This window comes from Heloderma suspectum, chromosome 2, assembly GCF_057233095.1.
Source record: "Heloderma suspectum isolate Gila_16-S chromosome 2, 16-S_ref, whole genome shotgun sequence".
In the NCBI taxonomy this organism is placed as follows: domain Eukaryota; kingdom Metazoa; phylum Chordata; class Lepidosauria; order Squamata; family Helodermatidae; genus Heloderma; species Heloderma suspectum.
This window is the reverse complement of record NC_139459.1, coordinates 137,354,897-137,374,856: the sequence shown is the minus strand read 5'-3', so window position 1 is coordinate 137,374,856 and position 19,960 is coordinate 137,354,897. Positions and strand designations below refer to the sequence as shown.

The window sequence follows — 19,960 nt, the reverse complement described above, 5'->3', positions numbered from 1 at the left end:
ATGCAGGAGTTTTGGGCCTATCAGCCCTTCACAGTTTCCTGATGAAAGGGTGATGGGAGAGGGCAGTCCTCTCCATTTTCCAATAGCCCCATTTTCACTCTGAGGAGCAAATGCTATACAAGCAGCCATCTCTGCCATTTGTGGGCTCGGAGACCTCCTGCTTCTATTGGGACTGGCAGGGTTAGAACATGAACACTGTGGGGAAGGGTAACTTCCATTTCTTGCCAAAAAGGATTGTTGCAACATCCAAGCTTTCTGATCCTGGTTTCATGACCTGGTTAGTAAGCTTAGATTAAACCAGCTTCCTCATGTGAATGTAAACAAGAAACTGGTTTAAACAAAACCAAGATAAGACACACCAAAGCCGGCACAAGAAGGGAAGTGGGGATGGAAGTAGGGTGCGGGGAGCACACAGGCATGGCGTTTGTTCTCGGCATAAACCATAGTTTCTTAAGCCAAGATCACTGCCTTTGAACCACCCCAAGTGTCAGTCTGGCCTTAATGATTTTATAGTAGATTCTTCTCCACAACACTACCTGATGCAAATTACATTAAGCAATAATAAGCCAATATATACAAATTTAACACACATCTTTTCTACAATCACAGAACTCTGTATGGTTGTTTTTGTTTTCTTTTTGGTGAGAGGGTGGGCAACAGTGCCTTTAACTCAGGCCCTCTCACCTCATGATCTTGGAATGTTCATTTTGCCTTTCTCTGCAATTAGTTGAAGGTATGCATTTGGGGGTAAGGTTTGAGAGAATAAACTATGCAAAATAAGGCAAATCATGAAAATCTGCTTAACTTTAATGAATTATACACATTGCCTTGCTGCAGAATTTGGGTGGCGCAGAATTTTTATTATTATTATTTAATTAGCATGGAGTACACATGACCATGATCATGCTGAAATAAGATGTTACGCCAAATACAAGAAGACTCTCTTTGTAATTTCTGTAAAATGAGCATTGTAGAATTAAACCGCAGCAGTATTCAGAGTGTTCTAGCTCTTTGGTGTTTCTTGCCCCCTTGTTCTTTTAATTCCTCAGAATTCATATTCTGGGACAAGCAGAAGATAAGCTGACTTCAGAAATTGCTGCATATTTCCTCTTACACCACCACCTAGCTGGAGTGCACAGTCTATAACAAATAACTGATTGAGTATATTCTTGTCACTTTTTCATACCTGGGGCAATTCCCCACCTACCCGTTACAAAACCTGAGTGCATATCAACTGTGACCTTGAGACATCTTCCTCTCGAGGGATAAGGATGTTATTCAGTCCCAAGCATCTTCAGGGCAGACTGACAGTGCTTTCAAAAGAAAAAACGCAAAACAAAAACAAAACCCAACATGTGGATGGGATGACATACTGCTCTGAAGAGATAAAATAGAAACTGCCCTACAATACACTATAGAGGATTTCTGTACGTTCTTTTGAGTAGAATTGTCAAGGGGGACAGTTTTACATTAGCGAGTACTGTGTATAATCTTAACATGCTGGGGTTATTGCAATATATTAAGAGCTGGTCTTCCTCTTTCCTTTTTCTTGTAGATTCTGTTCTGAATGTTGCTACTCGTCTAATTTTTCATGCTGGTCAATATGATGTAACATCTTCAATATTCATCTCTATTGATTGGCTCCCAATCTTTTACTATATTCATTTTAATGCAAAATTCTTTAAGCTAAAATGTCTGAATCTTGCTTTCCCTTAAGGAACAGAGAAAATGTCATAATATGTTCCTACGCTGTCTTGTCACTCCTGTAAATTGCTCCCATGGTGTACTGCATAATCAAAATTACATTTATATACCAAATCCTACAACCTTATAGCCTAGGTGGACCATCCATTAGGAGTTCTAGCACCAGTACGGAAGGGTATGTTCAGTAATATTATATCATGTTGGATTTGTATTAACTAGTGCTAAATGCTTACTATCCTATCTTGCTTAAAAAGGGGTTATCATAAAACTGAGATTCCAATAGTATTGTTCAGTACAATGACACTTTTTCTAACTTTGGTATTAACAGCAGAATAAGAAAAAGTAATGTGTGAAAGAGCCCAAAGTGTTTGGGTTGGAGCTAACATGGGTTGACTGTATTATTAATTTTCAGAAAGAAAAGAAGGATTCAAAATGATTGCTTTCTCCCTTGGATATTGCATTTATTTCTAAAACAAATTTTAACTTCAATTCAAAGTACAAAAATACCTCATTTTAAAGAAAGTGAATTATTAAACAATTCATTTCTGAGAACGGGTACATTTCATACATGATTATATTCTTTAGCAACTGGACATCTACTTGTACAAAGCCATTTCAGGATTGAAGCCTTCCCACTTAAAGACTTGTTCTCTTACCAGGCCTGCCAGTCAAACTTGTGATTATGTGTCCATGACAAACTGAAGACACCTTAATATTCTCTAAGGCAGAAGAATGTCATCAGCACAAGATGACTAGATCATGACAGATTCTGGCAGGATGTAAAAGAGAACTCTCCTGCAGTCTTCCTCCCTATTTCCTAGACCCGTTCCACAGAAGCACTGACAGAGGAAGCATGAAGTGACTCTGTTGGGTCTTGCAGTACTTATTTAATACAGGTTATGATGCTGCATGAGCCCTGAAAGCACAAATGACTCATGCTTCCTCTATCACCACTTCTGTCAAACATATGGAGTGGCTTTACAGCCATTTGTTCTAGTATCCATGCCCTCTGCGTGTTTCCCTAGTTTAGAAAGCGCTTCTTTAAAGCATGCACGCAAATAAATCACATGTGCTAAGCAGGAGCACTTTAACAAAAACTAGGATTTATAAAAAGACTACTCAACAGAGAAAGCTAATCTTCCTCTTGCTTTCACTCTGGCAGACACCTCCACAATCCCCTTCCCTGCAATTTGTTCAATCCAAATACAGAAACTGTAGAAAACCATCAATACTGATGTACTCTTATATACATTACTTACTGTCACAAACCCAGATACCTTCTTTATGGAATTGCACAGGCAAACTCACGGCTCTTTTGGTATCCCAGCCTGTACTTAGATGGTTTTGTGTTCCATATCGTAACTGTGGGGAGGAAGGGGCCAAAACTCGGTTTCAAGCTAAGCCCCACCCCCAAGCTACCTTTTGTCAAATCAGCAACTGGGTTTCAGTTTTGATTTCTTTTTCTTCTGTTTTATAAGAAATAAACTTTCATCCCTGGCGGGACTATTTCTTGTGTAGTTCCTCTGCTTTTTTTTCCTCTTCCGTTTTTTTGCTGCCTCCAGAGAAACATGAAGGATTTCTGCTTTGCCCCCATTTGTTGGGAGGCTAAAGCTGTGCTGTGTGCTGGTTTTTATGCTCCTTTTAAGAGCATTCACGTGACCGCCTCTGGGAAAGTCCTCTTCTGTGTTATAGTTGCCCTGGACCTCTGTCTTATGCTTCCTTCCTTTGAATGTGTCTGCCTGAGACTTTCGCCCCAGCTTCCTATGATGCTTATCACCTCTCTTGTCATGCTCCTTCAACAATTTCCTCTTTTTCTTTTGGCTGTGCACTTCCTGGTCATCATCCAGTTGTGGTCTCTTTAGAGCCTTTGGCAGAAGACCAGCTTCCTGAAGTTCTGTAAAACCAAGACACTTGATAATACTTAAGAGGCCAAACTATTGGTACACAAAGAACAACCTATCACTGCTTACAACTGGAGCCTGTGTAAGGCAAGCAGCACTTTGCATACAACGTAGCTAAGCAGTTTGGTGAAAAATGGACCCTAGAATCCATTTCAGAGGACAGGAGGAGCACTAATAATATGTCACAAGTGTCTCAATGAGTTCATATAATTCCCTGCCTCTGCCCTATAATTGTTAGATCAATGAATTCAACCAGATTGTGAAATCCTGAAATGGGCTATCTGGTGGCAACAATGGCTAAGGGTGAAATGCTTTGCATGTTGAGACAGAAAAAAGTCCTACATGGCTGGCTCAGGAATGCTGGGAATTGTAGGATGTATTTCGGTCTAAACATGCATAGGATTGAACCCTAAATCTCTCAGTAAAGGGATTAGAAGTTAGGTGATACATTTATAGACGGGTTTCAAAATAACCACAATGATTTACTATTTATAAATATGGGAAGACTGAATGAACAAAACATTTTTAGGAATAGCATTCTAATATATGTGTCCATGTTTTGTGAACCACCCAGATAGCTTTGGCTATTGGGCAGTATAGAAATGTAATAACTAACTAAATAAATAAATGTTCAGAAGCATCCTGGAAATAAAAAGCCACACACATCAACACTAGCTGAGACTTCATAACGTTTTATCCAAGTGCAGCTCAAACATGCAAGCAAGCTGAAAATTGAAATTTCTCACTAAAGATCAAATGTGGCTCTGAGAGCTGAACAAATCATCCTATTCGAAAGGATTTCCCCCACTAATTTATGCGATTTTAAATCCAAATGGCAAGCAGATGTGTTTGGCGCATCCTATCAAAAGTTTTGTTTCTGTCATCTTAGTTCTGAAATATCCCCAGTTCTACTCCTTTTAAATATTCAAATTAAGTCAAAGAAGCGGTAGACAGAACAGTAACCTGGCTACAGTTGAACAACAAAAAATCATAGAATAGTAAAATCATAGAATAGTAGGGTTGGAAGGGGCCTACAATGTGGATGTGGAAAGCTTCACAAATGTATATCATACCTTGCACTTTTTTCTTTGCTCTCTGAGTGCTCCTCTTGATATCATATTCGTTATCATAGTAATAGATGAAGGGAAAGGTAGGAAATGTTCCTCCAAACATCCGCTTCTCTGAGCATTCCTGAAAGCCATATTTTAATGTTATTCTTTAGAGGCATTTTCTCTTACCTCTGGCTTCAATCATTCGAACTCTATGAATTGGACCAGTTGGTTCTGCCAATGTACATTGAAGCCATCCTTGCTAACTGACATTAGCTAAATACCTGTGCAAAGCCAGAGGTGCCTAGTCTGCAAGACATGTAGCTTTTACTGGAAACAATGTTTTAAATATTTTGAGATGTTAACAATTCTGTTGGAGGACAAAATTATTTTGATACAGTTAAGTGTTTTTGAAAAGGAGGCCTTGTTGATGATTTTCCTTCTGTTTGTACCAAATGCTTTACAAGGCCCCATGCAGAATACTTTCAGACAAGGCTATGTGAAGAAGCGTGGGTGATCTTTGATGGCTGTTGAACACACTCGCACCCCAAGGTCTTCTTGGAGATGCTACACAAAGTCTAGAGCTCATGCCACAGACAGAGGGCCTTTCTCCCCTTTAATATGTTGACAGTAAAGCCCTAGTGGTTGAAAAAACACAAGCCTCTCAGAACAGGTCCTACTTCCCTTCTTAACATCACTGTTTGAATAATCATCTCAGTAGTGTATGACATGCACTTTCCCAGACCCCTCTCTTTCAAGTAAGCTGCCACTACTGCCACACACTTTGTCCTGTTAAATACCCTGGGGAAGCTCCTTAGCACCACAGGTAACACATACAGGATGGAAAGCTCAGCCTGTTACCAGCCCACCTGAGAAACGATACATCTGACTGACAGCTTGGAATGCGAATGCAAGACACATCTGCACATTCTCTACTTCCTTTACTCTTGCAGCAGCTGACACAAAATCTGAGTACTAAAATAGGCTTTTTGCAATTTACGTAACACTGGGATGGGTCTCAATTTAGATCTTTGCCATTTCTGAGCATATCTTTCAGATATTCCAGAAAAACAATCCTTCTCAGCATCTGTCTCTCATTTGTCATTAAAGCCCCTCTGGCTGCTTTTCGGTTCTTGCTTCCCCACACTTTTTGAGAGAGGGCTCCCTTTTCTTGTCAGTGATCCTCTGGTAGTTTGTATCCCACACTCCTATTAATGGACAGTTTGAATCCAATATAGCATGTATAGATCCCCCGCTTCACACACGGTGATGCCACAGACTCCAACCGTCACCACTGCCTTTCCCTGCCTGCTGCTTCTCCATCACCATGCCAAGCTGGGCTCCTCCTCCCCTCGCAGGGGCCATTCTAATTCTAACTGCCTGTGAGCAGCAGAGGAGAAGAAGCAGGAGAGAACAACTGCCGTCGTTGCCTTCCCGTGCCTGCTGCTTCTCCATCTTCTCATCTATCAGCCAGAGAGGGAGCAGCTGCAGGGAGCCTGCTTCACCCCTCCCTGCCAGGTATCATACATAGCTCCAACTGAGAGCTCCCTAGGGCTGCAAACTCTGGCCTCATCCATTGGCCAGAAAACCATGGGCCACTGGGAGGCTGCCTCTCCCCTGCCTCCCGGGAAGAACATCACGGCAAGGGGAAGACCACCCTGGTCCAATACACTGGCCAGAGAGCTCTGTTTTTTTCCTCCTCCCTACCAATCCCTTTTCCTTCTGTGTTGTGTCTTTTAGATTGTAAGCCTGAGGGCAAGGACTGTCTTAGGTGCTATCTGCACATAATGACAGCTGATTGGTTAAATAAATCATGGGCTGTCAGTGATGAGAGTGAGAGGCTGGCACTTCCACTTTTACTCCATAACCCATGATCGGCTCTATCATAGGTTCTTGAGTGTGACATGTGAACCTGGACTGCTGGGTTGTTTAGGGGGCTAACAACCTAGAGGTTAACCCAACAACAAATCATGGATTAACCACTGGGTTGTTTAGCCCCTAAACAACATAGCAATCCAGGGTTTGGATGTCAGTCTCCACAACCCACAAATAAGCCAGTTGTGGGTTGTGGAGTAAAAGTAAAAGTGGCAGGCACACTGCAAGCAGGATGTTTGCTCACTCCTGGTCATGTATGACAACCCACAGGTTGTTTAAACCATGGGTTTCATTACGTGTGAACCAGGTCTTAATCTTTGTAAGCTGCTCTGGGAGCCTTTTTCGTCTGAAGAGTGGGGTAAAAATGCTGCAAATAAATAAAGTAAAACCTACTCCAACCTGTGTTTAGGTATGAAGTTACCCCTTACCTTTTGTGATATATCTAGGGGTCCTCTACAAGGCCCTATCCCTAGGGGTAATTGAGCAAATCACTCCACTGGGCCACTGAGTCCAGGCTGTCTCTATAATTCCTATAATATAATTCTGCTGATTTACAGAGAGCAGTAGGACTCCCCTCTTGATATCCATGACTGTTGTCCCCATTTGTTCCTCAAAACCATATATGTAAGTAGACTCACTAAACTGATGTAATTAAAAAAAAAAAAAACACTTCTCATTGTTCTTCAGGTGAAATACATTTTTATTAAATGTAAAACATATAAATTGATGCACTGTAACCGTGGAATGATCTATTGTGTTTCAGCTGCATGTACTGTTCTTCAGTCCTCAAGAGTTTGATAAATGCTGGAGTTAGCCTGCATTTGTTGCCTGCACTCTCACTTCAGGGCACATTTGTGGCAAAAAAGTGGTTGAAAGCAAAGCAGCATTCTGCATTGTCTTGCAGTTGCACCTAACAAGAATTACTGAGAGGACCAGGAGGAGTCAGCTATCAACTGTTTTCCAACTTAAATCCACAGGCAGAGACTATGTGTTTACCAGGCCAAATCTGAACCAGGTAACAGACACAGGTCAGAGGTGTGGGTTCTGGATTGCCCCCAGCCAACTAATGTGGTGGGCCGGATGACATCATGGGGACAGGCCCACCCTGCTCCACTGAAATCATCTACCCCTGTCCCACCCATTCTGCCATTTTCCATGCAGAGAGTTTGGATATATTGATCAGGATACCTTTCTAGTATGAAAACTGATGTATTCGTGTTGCAAATATTCTGAGGTTTACCATTCCACACTCAGCCATAAAATGACTGGCCAAAATCAAATTGTGCTTGAATTAATCCACAGTGAGGAATAACCAGATTGGGCCTTACTAGAAAGTAAGAGACCCAAGTTGTACTCAGACATCTAAATTGTACCAGAAGAGCTGCAGAAGAAACCTGCCAAAGGCAACCAGGCACCTATATTTTCTCAGAAGCCAGATATCAAGGCAACAAAGGTAGAAGAATTGATATCTTTGTTGTTGCTACTGATCAAAAATCCAAACAGTAATCAAAATCCAAAAATGCACAGGAAGCAGCAGAGGGAACCTAAAAGAGGCAGCCAATTACCATCTGTATCTCATTAGCCATATGTATAAGGAGCAATGTTCATAGAAACAAACAAACAAACAAACAAACAATATTTGCAAACCTCCAGTCAGTCTGGGGTAGAATTCTTACAGTGTGAAATCCTATACCTGTCCACTCAGAAGTTAGCCCCACTGATTTCAATGGAGCTTACTCCCAGGTAGCTGTGTACAGGATTGCAGTCTTAGTTTATCAGGTACCCCTTTTATTGTTTTTAAATATCTTTTATTACTAGTCAATGGAGGAAGTCCCAAATTCACAGGCATTTGAAAGCTTTATACACACCTAACCAAGTCTCACCACACACAGCATTCCTTGTAACATCAACCCTGTTCTCGACTTCTCTCTGCCCTCAGAAGTAAGAGGAAAAAGTGAAACAAATGCTACTCTCCCCAGTCTTGATCACATGTTTGAGGCAGGCTCAATTTATTTGTAAAATGCAAATGACTGTCGACAAGCCTCCAAACTGCTGCATATTCTGTGGTTGATGCTTTCTTGTTAGTAGAATACTTAGTAATAACGTCAAAGCTTGCTGACTTACATATCCGTAATGGCCTTTCTCTGCACAGTTGTAACAGTACACTGAAGGAGAATGCTCAGAATAAGAACGGGCCTTCTTGAGTGGTCCTGGTCTGGTCTGCAAAAGAAAAAAATGGCAGCAATTAAGGCTATCAAGATCCCACATATGATTAATTACAACTAAAATAATTTACCCCTCCCCATCCCAATCAACGGCAGTACAATTAGGGCCATCATCTTAAAAGAAACCTTACAGTGCAATCCTACTATGCATGCTTACTCTGAAGTAAATCTTGCTTTGTTCAATGGGCCTGTCTCTCAGGAAAGCGAAGACATAATTGCAGCCTTAATCAGCATATCATAGAAATTTCAATCTGTTAATAAATCTGCATATGTTTGCATAGAAATCAAAATTGTTCTGAAGAAAACGTACTTACCTTGCAAATGTGTGCTTAAAAGAGGCATTCTCTTGTGAAAGATAGAGGAATACCTATTATAAGATGACACTTGTTTCCTATAGTTTGTACTAATTAAAATTTTACTTTATAATATCTGGTACCTGACTAACCAGGGGCTCCTGTTTAAAGATCAAGAAAGATTTGAATTGATCTAACTAATCAACCAAAGGTGCAATCCTACACACCCTTATTTGGTAGCAAGATCCATTGAAAAAGGAGGACTTGCTTCCAAGTAAACATGCATAGGATCAGGCTGATCAGCATGCCAGCTGTGGCCATCCTTAATCAGCCTGAGCTGGCAACAGTTATCCATGCTTTGGTTACAACATAGTTAGACTATTGCAATGCACTCTGCGTGGGGCACCCTCGAAGAGCATCTGGAAACTTCAACTGGTACAAAATGCAACAGCACCCCAATACTGAAAAGATCTGCACTGGTTGCCACTTGTTTTCTGGGCTCAGTTTAAGGGGTTTGCTCTAAATGCCTTAGGGCCTGGCTATCTGAGGGACTACCTGTTCCTATATGAACTTGCTCAGTTATTGAGATCAGCGGGTTCACTTGTCGTGTGTGCAGAACAGGGCTTTCTCCTCCTCAAACACTAGAATTGAGACTGGTCCTCACTCTCTCTCCATTCAGGAAGGGGGCCAAGACACATCTTTTAAACTTGGCTTCTTAAATGATTGTTATGTTTTTTTAGGTTGCTGGGATGTAACCCTCCCTCGGGTCTGTCTGCCTCCGCTTTGGGACAGCTCTCCTCGCTGTCCCATGAGCGTCAGCCCCTCAATTCACCAGGTAACAGAGACACCCAATATGCCTGACTGGTTCCATTTACCCAGTGAGGGGAAGCAACCAGGAAATATGAACACTATTGGCAGCACAGAAGATGAACAAGACGTGGGCTTTTATAATTTAAAAATAAACAAAGTTTATTTAATACAAGAGATGCTACATCTTATAATTACTCACTCCGTTCTCAGTCTTACCCTGCCTGCTCACCCCTTCTAACTCCTGTTCCCACAACCCCACTATCTGGATGTAGCTTCGTCAAACCCTACGGCCCGTCTCCCCTGTCTCCCGCCCCTATCTCCACCTTCCCAACTAACTGTCTGCTCCGGCCTTTTATAAACTCAGTCTCCTCTCACACATGCAAGCCCCTCCCACCTCCCACTCACTTTCTACCCAGCAATTCACCCTAACTTTCCTGGGTTCTATTTAACACAGCAAACACATATAAACATTAATAGAGACTCCGCATGGCAAGCATTGTGATTTTGTCACAGTTGCTTTTAATATTTTGCTATGTTTTATTTGATTAGGGTTTTTCTTTTCTGAAATCTATGTAAACCGTCTTGGTTGGCGTCAGAATGGCGGTACAGAAATCCAACAAATAAACAAATGCTATGTACATAGGAGGGTGTTGTAATTTGTTTTGTTTTACAAATTATGTCAACTGAAGCCGATGTAATTATACTGTAAAACACCGACAGGTTATCTCTTATCATCAACTAGCCAGAATACCTCTGTAGTGCAACTGGCCCAGGGACTATTGCTTCATTACAGCACCATTTGCTGTACATCCTTACTCCCTCCAATACTCAACTCAGGCAGCCCATGTAAATCAATATGGACAGAAAATGTGACCACCCATGAAAAAGGATGTGGCATATTCAGGGGAGCTTCAAGGTATGCAGAAGTACAAAACACCTTACAAATAACCCCCACTGCGGCATCCCCAAAACACGCACAGGCACACTGTGCATACATGCTCACACATGGGGGATGGGGAGAGAGTGAAAACATGCATAGCCTAGCATGGCAGTTAACAGAGACACATCTGTTCCTTTCTTCAGTTGCTTCATAGCCTCCCAGGGCTGGGCATAACTAGAGGATCCCATATTGAGGGCACCTCTGAAGCCATGGGGACTGATGAATGCAGGAACCCTTTCTAAGCAACGCACTGCCAACAGCAGCAGCCAAAAGGAAGCAGATAGCTAGCAGAAAGCGCGAACCTCTGAAGCACTCACAGTTAACCGGTTTGCACAATCAAAATAAACCACCGTGGCTTATTTAAATTGTGGCGCGTGCTGGGTGCAATTTCTACAACCACCACCCAGGCGTGGCTTGTCGTGTCATTCAAACCCAGGTGGCATGGCTTGTTGGAGGAGGAAACCACGCTCCAATATCCCTAAAACAGCCCATGGATTGTTGGAAGGTTGTTTGCCCCTCCAACAAACCATGCCGCCTGGGTTCGGATGACATGACAAGCCACGCCAAGGCAGTGATTATGGAAATCGCACCATGCATGCATCTGGCATGCACTGCAATTTAAATAAACCACCGTGGCTTACTTTGATCATCATAACCAGGCCAACAAGTGGCTGGGGTTTAAAGGAACAGTGCCTCATTTCTTATTTCAAAAGTACTGTATTGCAGATCCCTACCTGTTCCCTCTAATATCCAGGTTGAATGGTTTTGTGCCTATCGGTTTGGAATCAAAACGAGGCCACTCAAAAAATAAGATACCAGTTTCTACAGATTTGGGGGACTCCCAAGGGAAATTCAACACCATCTATTCTAAGTAATTTCCAGGACCTGCAGAATGTTGAGTACATCAGCTGAAGAGAAGGGACAGAAGAAAATGGTGTGCGTGCGTGCGCATGCACATGTGAGAAAGAGAGGTGAGGTAGACATGCTTGAGCCCTTAATGTACAGTATCCGAAGGAGGGATATATACCATGAAGTTAAAAAAGTATTTTCCTTTCCCCCTTTGTGCTGGTTGAAACCCCTGTTAGTGGCAAGGGGTACATTGCAATATTTTGTTGGTGTCCCCATGGTTCTTTTCACTTGTTCATAAAATTTTTAAAAACTAAGTAACTGATTTTAGTGTAATATTTTGTATGCTAAATGGGTATGCTATTGATGTTATGTTTTTTTTTTCAACATTAAAAGGAAAATTTCAAATAGCCGTGTCCTACATGTTTACTCATGAGTAAGTCTCACTAAAGTTACTGGGGCTTCCTAAAAAGTATGGTTAGGATTGTAGCTTACCAGAGCAATCCTATACATGCCAATTCAGAATTGCATTCAGTGCGGCTTACTCTCAGGTAAGTGGGTATAAGATTGCAGCCATAAATTTATTTTCTTTATTTATTTAATTAATTTCTATACCGCCCAATAGCCGAAGCTCTCTGGGCGGTTCACAAAAATTAAAACCAAACAACACACAATAAAACAATTTAAAATATATAGAACATTAAAACCACAATATAACAATACAACCACAATAAAACCTAGCAGCAGTACAGGAGTTTAAAATACAGATTTCAAACAGCAAAGATAAAAATTTAGAAAGCTAAAATGCTAAAATGCCTGGGAAAATAAAAAGGTCTTCACCTGGCGCCAAAAGGAGTACAATGTAGGCGCCAGGCAAACCTCACTAGGGAGCTCATTCCAGAGCCGGGGTGCCACAACAGAAAAAGCCCTCCTCCTAGTAGCCACCCGCCTCACTTCCTTTGGCAGGGGCTCACGGAGAAGGTGTGCTTTGCAAACTTATAGCTGGATCCTAAACTTTTCAAAGTTATCTGCTTGTACCAGCAGCCAAACATCACCTGTGAGGTCACCGAATTGTCACTGTTGCACTGGTTGGTATCTCAGATCCTATGTATTGCTTAGGTGTGATAATGTTAGATGCAGAACGTTACATCTCTGGCATATTAGATTAACAGGACCTTAGGATGAAGGGTAAGGTAGGGCCACTTCTGACACCCTGGAAAACCGGGAGGTCGGGGTCACAATACTAGATAGGTTGTACTTGGTCTAAGGAAACCTTTGGTACAATAAGAAAAGCAGGCTGTTAGCACTGTGGATATTTTTAAAATGTGTTCTTCATTAAAACTCATGTTCATAGCAGGACATTAACTGATTAAAGAGAAAAAAACTGTCTTCAGCTAAAGTGATTTAAAACGAATGAACAAAAAATAAATAAATCACCTATCCTATACTTCAGAATGAGGCACAGAGTTTATTGCTTTTTATTAATCCTGTTAACCACTCTGGAAATGCATGTACTGAAGGACGGGATATACATGTGTAAAATAAATAATAGACCACATCTGTTTTACCATAAGTAAAAACCTGCTAACTAATGACTACATTAATTTTTTAAAAATTCTAAAAACTAGTACAAAAGTAGTAGCTAGTTCTTACAGTTTAAGGTATATCTTTTAACAATTTATATTTCTGAAGATCTGTGGTATGTGTTTTGCACTGAGCAGGCTGACTGAGCTGACAAAAAAATGGCTCCTAATAAAATTATGTCCCAGAGCTGTTTTATTTGAGTAAAGTGGTAACAATGAACAGCTGAAAATCACTTCCAACAAATATTATGTAGACAGTATGGCAACAAAAGGATTTTATTAGGATCATTGTACATCAGTACCTGGAAACAGAAATAATGGGAGCTTGTTTTTCGGTTTTATAAATCTCACAAAAATCCTCAAGGAGTTTTGTATGCAAGAAGAATGTGTGTTTATGTGACATCAAAAGATGTCTGCAAGGCACTTCCTTTTGTTTATGTAATTGAAAAGGTCAGATTTAAGGAGACAAATTAAATTGAATACTTGCTATTCAGATTAACTATGCATATCTCCCTACAGCTGTCCAAAAGGCAGAGGGGAAAAACCCCCAATATGTTGTCAAGCTCACTATATTCTCATTATTTCAGGTTTTAAAAAGCATTTAAGGCCTCTGATCCAATAGGTACAAAATGAAGCATTCATGATGGTAGCTGCTCTGTGTTATAGGATTTTTTGTTACAAACATTTAAATAATCTATATTTTGTAAGGTGATATCTTGAAGATTACTTCACTATCAATATATAGAAGTAATAACCCAGTAGATAGTATTACCTATGAAAGGTCCATCCCATCTGCTATTCTTGCTGAAAGCTTTTCATGCACCAGTAAACTCAGTAAATATCAGAAGATAAAGCATAAGCCTACCACGCCACGGATTTACTCCTAATGTCTCCTCAAAGTGCAGCCCCGATGCAACGATTACAAATGATTTTCTTCTAATGTCATTTTACATAACCCTTTTTTCTGCATGAGTAGTTAGTGCGGAATGAGTGAATGAATGAATGAATGCCATTAAAACAGTTAATCATTATCTGGGACACTGGCCTTCTTCCCTTCTCTGCAAGGAATCTCCATGACAAAGGCCAAGAGATCAAAATGCCGGGGCTGCCTCCATGGCCTATTTCTAACAGTAATTTTTTATGCAAATGGGACCGCTGGGCAGCTCTCTCTGTGACCTTGAGATGCCCTTATCTAAAACTGACTTTGATCCAATGAGGTCTTGCTTTTATGAAGCTCGTTACTTCTTAAGATATGCATCTGACTTAAATTTCACTAATTAAAAGGAATTGCCTATTCACATTTTTTCTGTTCTATCTTCCAACTACACACATGCACAAGGAACCCCGCCCCCCAGTATGACATGGAATTAATTCTCCTCCCCCCCCCGCACCTAAAAAAAATCCGAGTTGGGGAAAAATTACTTGAGAATGCTTAATTTATTTATTATACTAACATTCTACTCTTACATTGGACTTCCAAGTAGCCTCCTATTGAGATTTCTTAACAGATACATCCACATCTCTGTAGTTTCAGCTGTATTACAGCTCCAGGTACTCCCACACTATTCACTGAGAGAACACTGATTTAAAAAACTAACAAAAACTATTGTACAACTGACCATGTAATGAGACATTCAAATAACCCTTCTGGCCAGAATCCAAAGAGCTCTTTTATGCAGGTCCAAAGATTTTAGGACTTTGGACTTTTAGGACTTCGGACTTTTTTCCTTTCAACAGTCACCTCCTATGTCAGACTGCCAAAACTGTTTTTTAAATTTTACTAAGTCTGGGAAAACTCAAATGATCCACAGGATGTGTGAAGATAGTCCCATGGTTCTGGAGATTGTGGTGTTATGCCTTATACACACACGCATTCAGGAGTGAACAGTCCAGAACTTTTCTAGAAAGTACTTCTAATTTTATTAACTTGCTAATTAATACAAGTACCTTGCAATAATCATTTTCTACTTGAGCCACTGACCTGGTTCCCACGCAACAGTGGCAAATTGTGGATTAATTATGCAAGCTGCTTCTGCTTTGCATAATCAGCCTCTGATTGGCCTGACTATAGGTTGTTGTGTGACATGTGAACTTGGACACTTTGGGTTGTTCATAGGTGTGGGGGAAAGTTGACGTTAACCTACGATTAGTTCTTAGGTGGCTTAGTGAGTTATGATTAGTTCTTAGTGGGTTAATTAACCAACAGTTTGGTGCTGTTACATGAGAACAGGCTCTATGAGAAGGTGCCTTCAAAAGCCAACTTTCACATGATCCAATGTTATACAGCACACAAATCCCTAACAGCATGATTTTGACAGCAACGTAAAACATGAAAAGTTGCAATTGCTTACTAATACTCCAAGATCTGCTGAATCTGACTGAGGTTACTGTCTTGTGACATTGATTGATTTATATCAGCTATCACTCTGCTTTATTGCAAACCCTCATTTATGTCTAGTCCAAAATATATTAGAGAAGCTGAAATTCTTGACTCAAACTCAGGCTTTGTCTGCATCAAACTTTTTACTATGTGTTAGCGCTTGTTTTAGACAAGAAATGTGTATCTGATTTTACAGGAAAAATTCTAAAGTTATGTGAAGTGTGTAAGACACGGGAAACTGCATATTTTGAGAGGAACACATTTCTCCAATTCAACTATTCTCCTGTGTTTGGACAGAAATCTTACAAATGGGTCATAGTGACTGTTACCTGCATGTGGAACTTATCAATTCTTCCTTTTCTACTTGGCCGTCTCTTTCTTATCCAATTTCTTTTGTTTCACAGGGGAGGTTTGTGGGTTATTATTTGCCCCCTCTAGATTATGTTTTGGGAAATTGTGCAAATTCATTAGATGCATCCCAATAATTCTCCATGAAAGGAAAAGAAAAATTGGACCATGAAGTTTCACTCTTGTTGAAGAGGGAAGAAGAGTTTACTTGGGATGCCACAGCCAGAGCCAGAATTTTTGTCAGACAGGAAGTGGAGTGATCCCCTCTCCATCTCAGAATTGGTATAACTAAGCCTAAGCTTCAAAATACAAAGATTAATGACCTAAGGGAATCATCAGAGCATAACTCCCCAAAGAGAAAGAACAGGAGAGACAGGACAGGAAAAGGAGAGACAGGACAGGAAAGATGAATGCCCAAAGGAGTCCCTAAGCAAAGGACATCTAGGGATACCTGCTCTGTGATTACTCACAACCATACAAAATACTCCAGGGAATCAAACTGCTCTTCCCTCACCCACAAGAACAAAGCTTCATGCTAAGGCCAACTTTTCTTTCTCTGTTGGTGAGGAACAGCAGCATACTTTGGGATCTCCAACCGCAACATCAACCTCAGCAGGAGAGTTCTATTCGTCCACAACTTTCTGCAGCACCCTCTTGTCAAAGGCTGCATCTACAGAAACACAGGCAATATTATAACAACAAGTGAAAGTGTCGATACAAGACCAAGTGGCAGCTTCCAAATTTCATTTAGGGCAGCATTGTCCTGAAAGGCCCCCAAGATAGCTGTTGTTGTGGGCAGTCACTCTTTTAGCTATGAAAGCCTCGCCATGGAATCTTTCAGTTAATTAGCAAGGGTAGATTTTGATACTATCACCAGTAAAATTGTGTTAATAGAAAGCTCCTTTAAAGAAGCCTTAGCTCTAGGCTTCAATGGATATCCTCTGAGAGCCTATAATACGATGTTTAACTGCCACATTGGAATTAGTATTGGGAGGCTTAATCTATTTGACCCCTTGAAGAAGCCTGTTGTCATGAACGCAGTCTAGAATACTCACCAACGCAGATACTGTCTCTTAAGAGCACTGGTACTAAAAGAATTCCAGAACGTAAGACATTAGCCTCAGTGGGTAGAATCTGATGAATGGAATAGCACCAGGAGGAGAACGCTTTCCACAATGAAGAAGAACCTGGTCTTCTTTAGCCAAAGGAAATGGTTCTGACTTGAAGCGTCCACTGACTGGATGCTCTCTGTTATCAGGCTGATGTCCCTGGGACTGTCCACGGATGCCTGATTTATATTCTGCCCCCCTTGTAGTTTGGTTGAGACAGTTGTGGATGAAGAGACTGGTGGAAAACTGGAGGAAGTAGATGAATTAGCACTCTTAGGTGCATCTTTCTTGGGCTGTGATGGAAGTACATGTTTCTTATTCTTAGTATCAACCAGGCTATTTTGAAATGGCTCCCACAATAGGTGGTTTTTTTTGGTCTTCAAAGGTGGTGGTTGAGAGATAAGACTTGGACCTGAAATCAACATTCCATTTGTGAAATCAAAGGAGTTATCATGGTGAGATGGAAAGCCATTGTTCTGGAAGAAAACTGAAGAGAGAAATCAGCAGCAAGAACAGCTGTAAGGGAGAAGCTCACATTTTCTGATTTGTCAGGGCCTTCTTGTCTGGAGTGACTAAGAGTGATAATTCTTTAGCCCATAAGACAGCCATCTTAGAGGACACTGAAGTAGTGGTGGAAGCTCAGATACTTTGGGAAGATTCCTCATTTAAGTCCAATTCACCTTTTTTTATCTGCTGGTTCCTGGGGCAAGTTTTGAACTTCCCTAGGGACCACCACTAGAGGAAGATGCACAGAGCCATCTATAGTCAGGAACTGCAGTATTTATTACATTCAATTCAGTTGTAATATACTCCTTTCCCCCAATTTTCTTTTTTTTCTTGGAAGTGTGGGAGCTAGAAGACTTCCTAAAATGGTGTTTTGTGGTGCTTATGCCTGCCAGTTTTACGCTTCCCTTCTCCTTAGAACTGGTTGTGGAAGCAACTGATCCATCCACCAATCTAAAGGAGACAGAGGGTTATGTCTAGGAGGAGCTTCTCCCCATCTACAATATTGGGAGAGAAATAGAGAACTCTGAAAGATCTGATTGAGCGGTCTGGGCAGTCTCCTTGACTGGAGTGTGAGAGGTCAAACACAACAGCCCCATTCCTGCTGTTTTAGAATTGCAGGAGACAGTTTCCCATGCTGCTTCCAAAGGTCAGGTAGCAATTTCAGTTCTTTTAATGTCTCGATGGTGAAGAAAGAAGGACCTCTCCTAACCTCACTGTTCCCCTGATGTGCTAGAGTCCTTGGGTGGCTACAAGCACATAGGAAGCTGCTTGATACCAACTAAGACCATTGGTTCCTCAAGCTCTAATAGCTTGCAACAGCTTTCCAGGGCTTCAGACAGGGATCTTTCCCAGCCCTACCTAGAGATACCTTTTGCACGCAAAGAATCTCCTCTACCACTGATCTATGGTCCCTCCTCATGTATGTTGCAAACTCATGGCTGTCGTGCATAACTAGAGCCCAGGATGAGATCCTGCTTGTTGCTGTTAGGCAGGACCCATTTTGGGAAAGGAAGGAGATCATTCCTCTGTTTCCTACATAAAGGAAGTTCTGGCTCTACTTGCAGCAGAGGAAGTTTCATCCCCCTGTAAACTAGCTCTTCCCCACCAGAGAATAACATTTAAGAAAACAACAGAAACAAAAGATGTTTACAAGCAGCCCCTCTTGCAGCACACAAGTCTTTTGAGAGATTTAAAACAAGAGATAGCAGGATAACTAAGCAATATCAGGGAATCACCTGGGGACAGCCCAGATGCTTTAGAACAGGGGTGTGCAACTTGTGGCCCTCTGGATGGTTTGGCCTACAACTCCAATTAGCCCTAGTCAGCATAACTACTAGTGAGGGGTGATGGGAGTTGTAGTCCAAAGTATCTGCCGAGTGACAAGTTGCCCATCCCTGCTCTAGAATAATGTAATGTGGGATGACACAGGAAGCGCTCACCTGCAATTGCCATGCTTCAGGTTGTTTTCCATCAACCGAAGATCAGATCTGTTTTCAATCCCATCTACCTGTAAGGTCCTATACCTCACACTGATATGATGGTGATGAATTATGGCTTATAGATGGCCAAATGAAATAGTTACTTGATATTAGCTGGAATTAATGCAGTTTCAAGGTTCCACATGCCAGAAGTGACTACCCCTCTAGGTTCACTGTCCTGCATCTCACCATGTGGGTACAATCAGTCTCATAGCAAAAGATAGGAGTAGTCATTCTAACATGGAAGCCCCAGAAGAGGCAGATGGCAAGCTAAAAACATGCTACATTTACATGAACCAATGTCACAGTAGATACGAGTGAAGTAACTTGAAACACAGCCATGGCTTTGGAATTATAATCAGTTTTTCCTACATAAAACAGTATATTCCACCAACTATTTACGCTTTGCTTTCACTTCACTGTAAGATGTATCGGCTCACTAAATATATTACTTGATCTCCTAGGTACCTTTTAAATGTTACAGTACCACCACTTTTTGGTGGGTTCATCCCAAGGCACTGCTATTTAAAAATTCACAACCATGCAGATTCTTGCTATGAAATTGTTGCCCAGCCGGTAAGGACTCTCACAATTGGTCTGACCAATGTAGTTATGAGTCTTTGGCACACTGCAGTAGGGAATAAACCCATGGATAAACAGCTCCCATGGTGGCACGATAAAGGGAACCTCAGTTCAACTCAATATACAAACACAGCCTATCTTTATGATGATCCATGTTTATACACCTGTCTGTGACTTCACCTCTTCCTGCACTGCTTCACTCATGAAGGTAAAGAAGGGGAAGGGAAGGTAACAGACTGTGTTTGGGGAACCTGCAACCTTTCACTTCTCTAAACCACTTAACAAGCAAATGGCTCTCAGCTGAAATGGAACTTGATTAGAAGGACCCTG

At 41.2% G+C, this 19,960-nt stretch overlaps 1 protein-coding gene across 3 annotated transcripts in view; it reads right to left on the bottom strand.

Moving 5' to 3' along the window:
* Positions 1 to 842: 842 nt before the first annotated feature.
* Positions 843 to 19,960, bottom strand: part of ZCCHC7 (zinc finger CCHC-type containing 7) — a 177,794-nt gene continuing 158,676 nt past the window's right edge. For all 3 annotated transcript variants that reach the window (XM_084834908.1, XM_084834906.1, XM_084834907.1), the window contains exons 7-9: positions 8,654 to 8,749; positions 4,679 to 4,796; positions 843 to 3,598 (exon numbers count right to left, since the gene is read on the bottom strand). In XM_084834908.1, the coding sequence (XP_084691034.1) occupies positions 3,135 to 3,598; positions 4,679 to 4,796; positions 8,654 to 8,749 (678 nt within the window). In that variant the 3' untranslated portion in view covers positions 843 to 3,134. The remainder of the gene's footprint in view (positions 3,599 to 4,678; positions 4,797 to 8,653; positions 8,750 to 19,960) is intronic.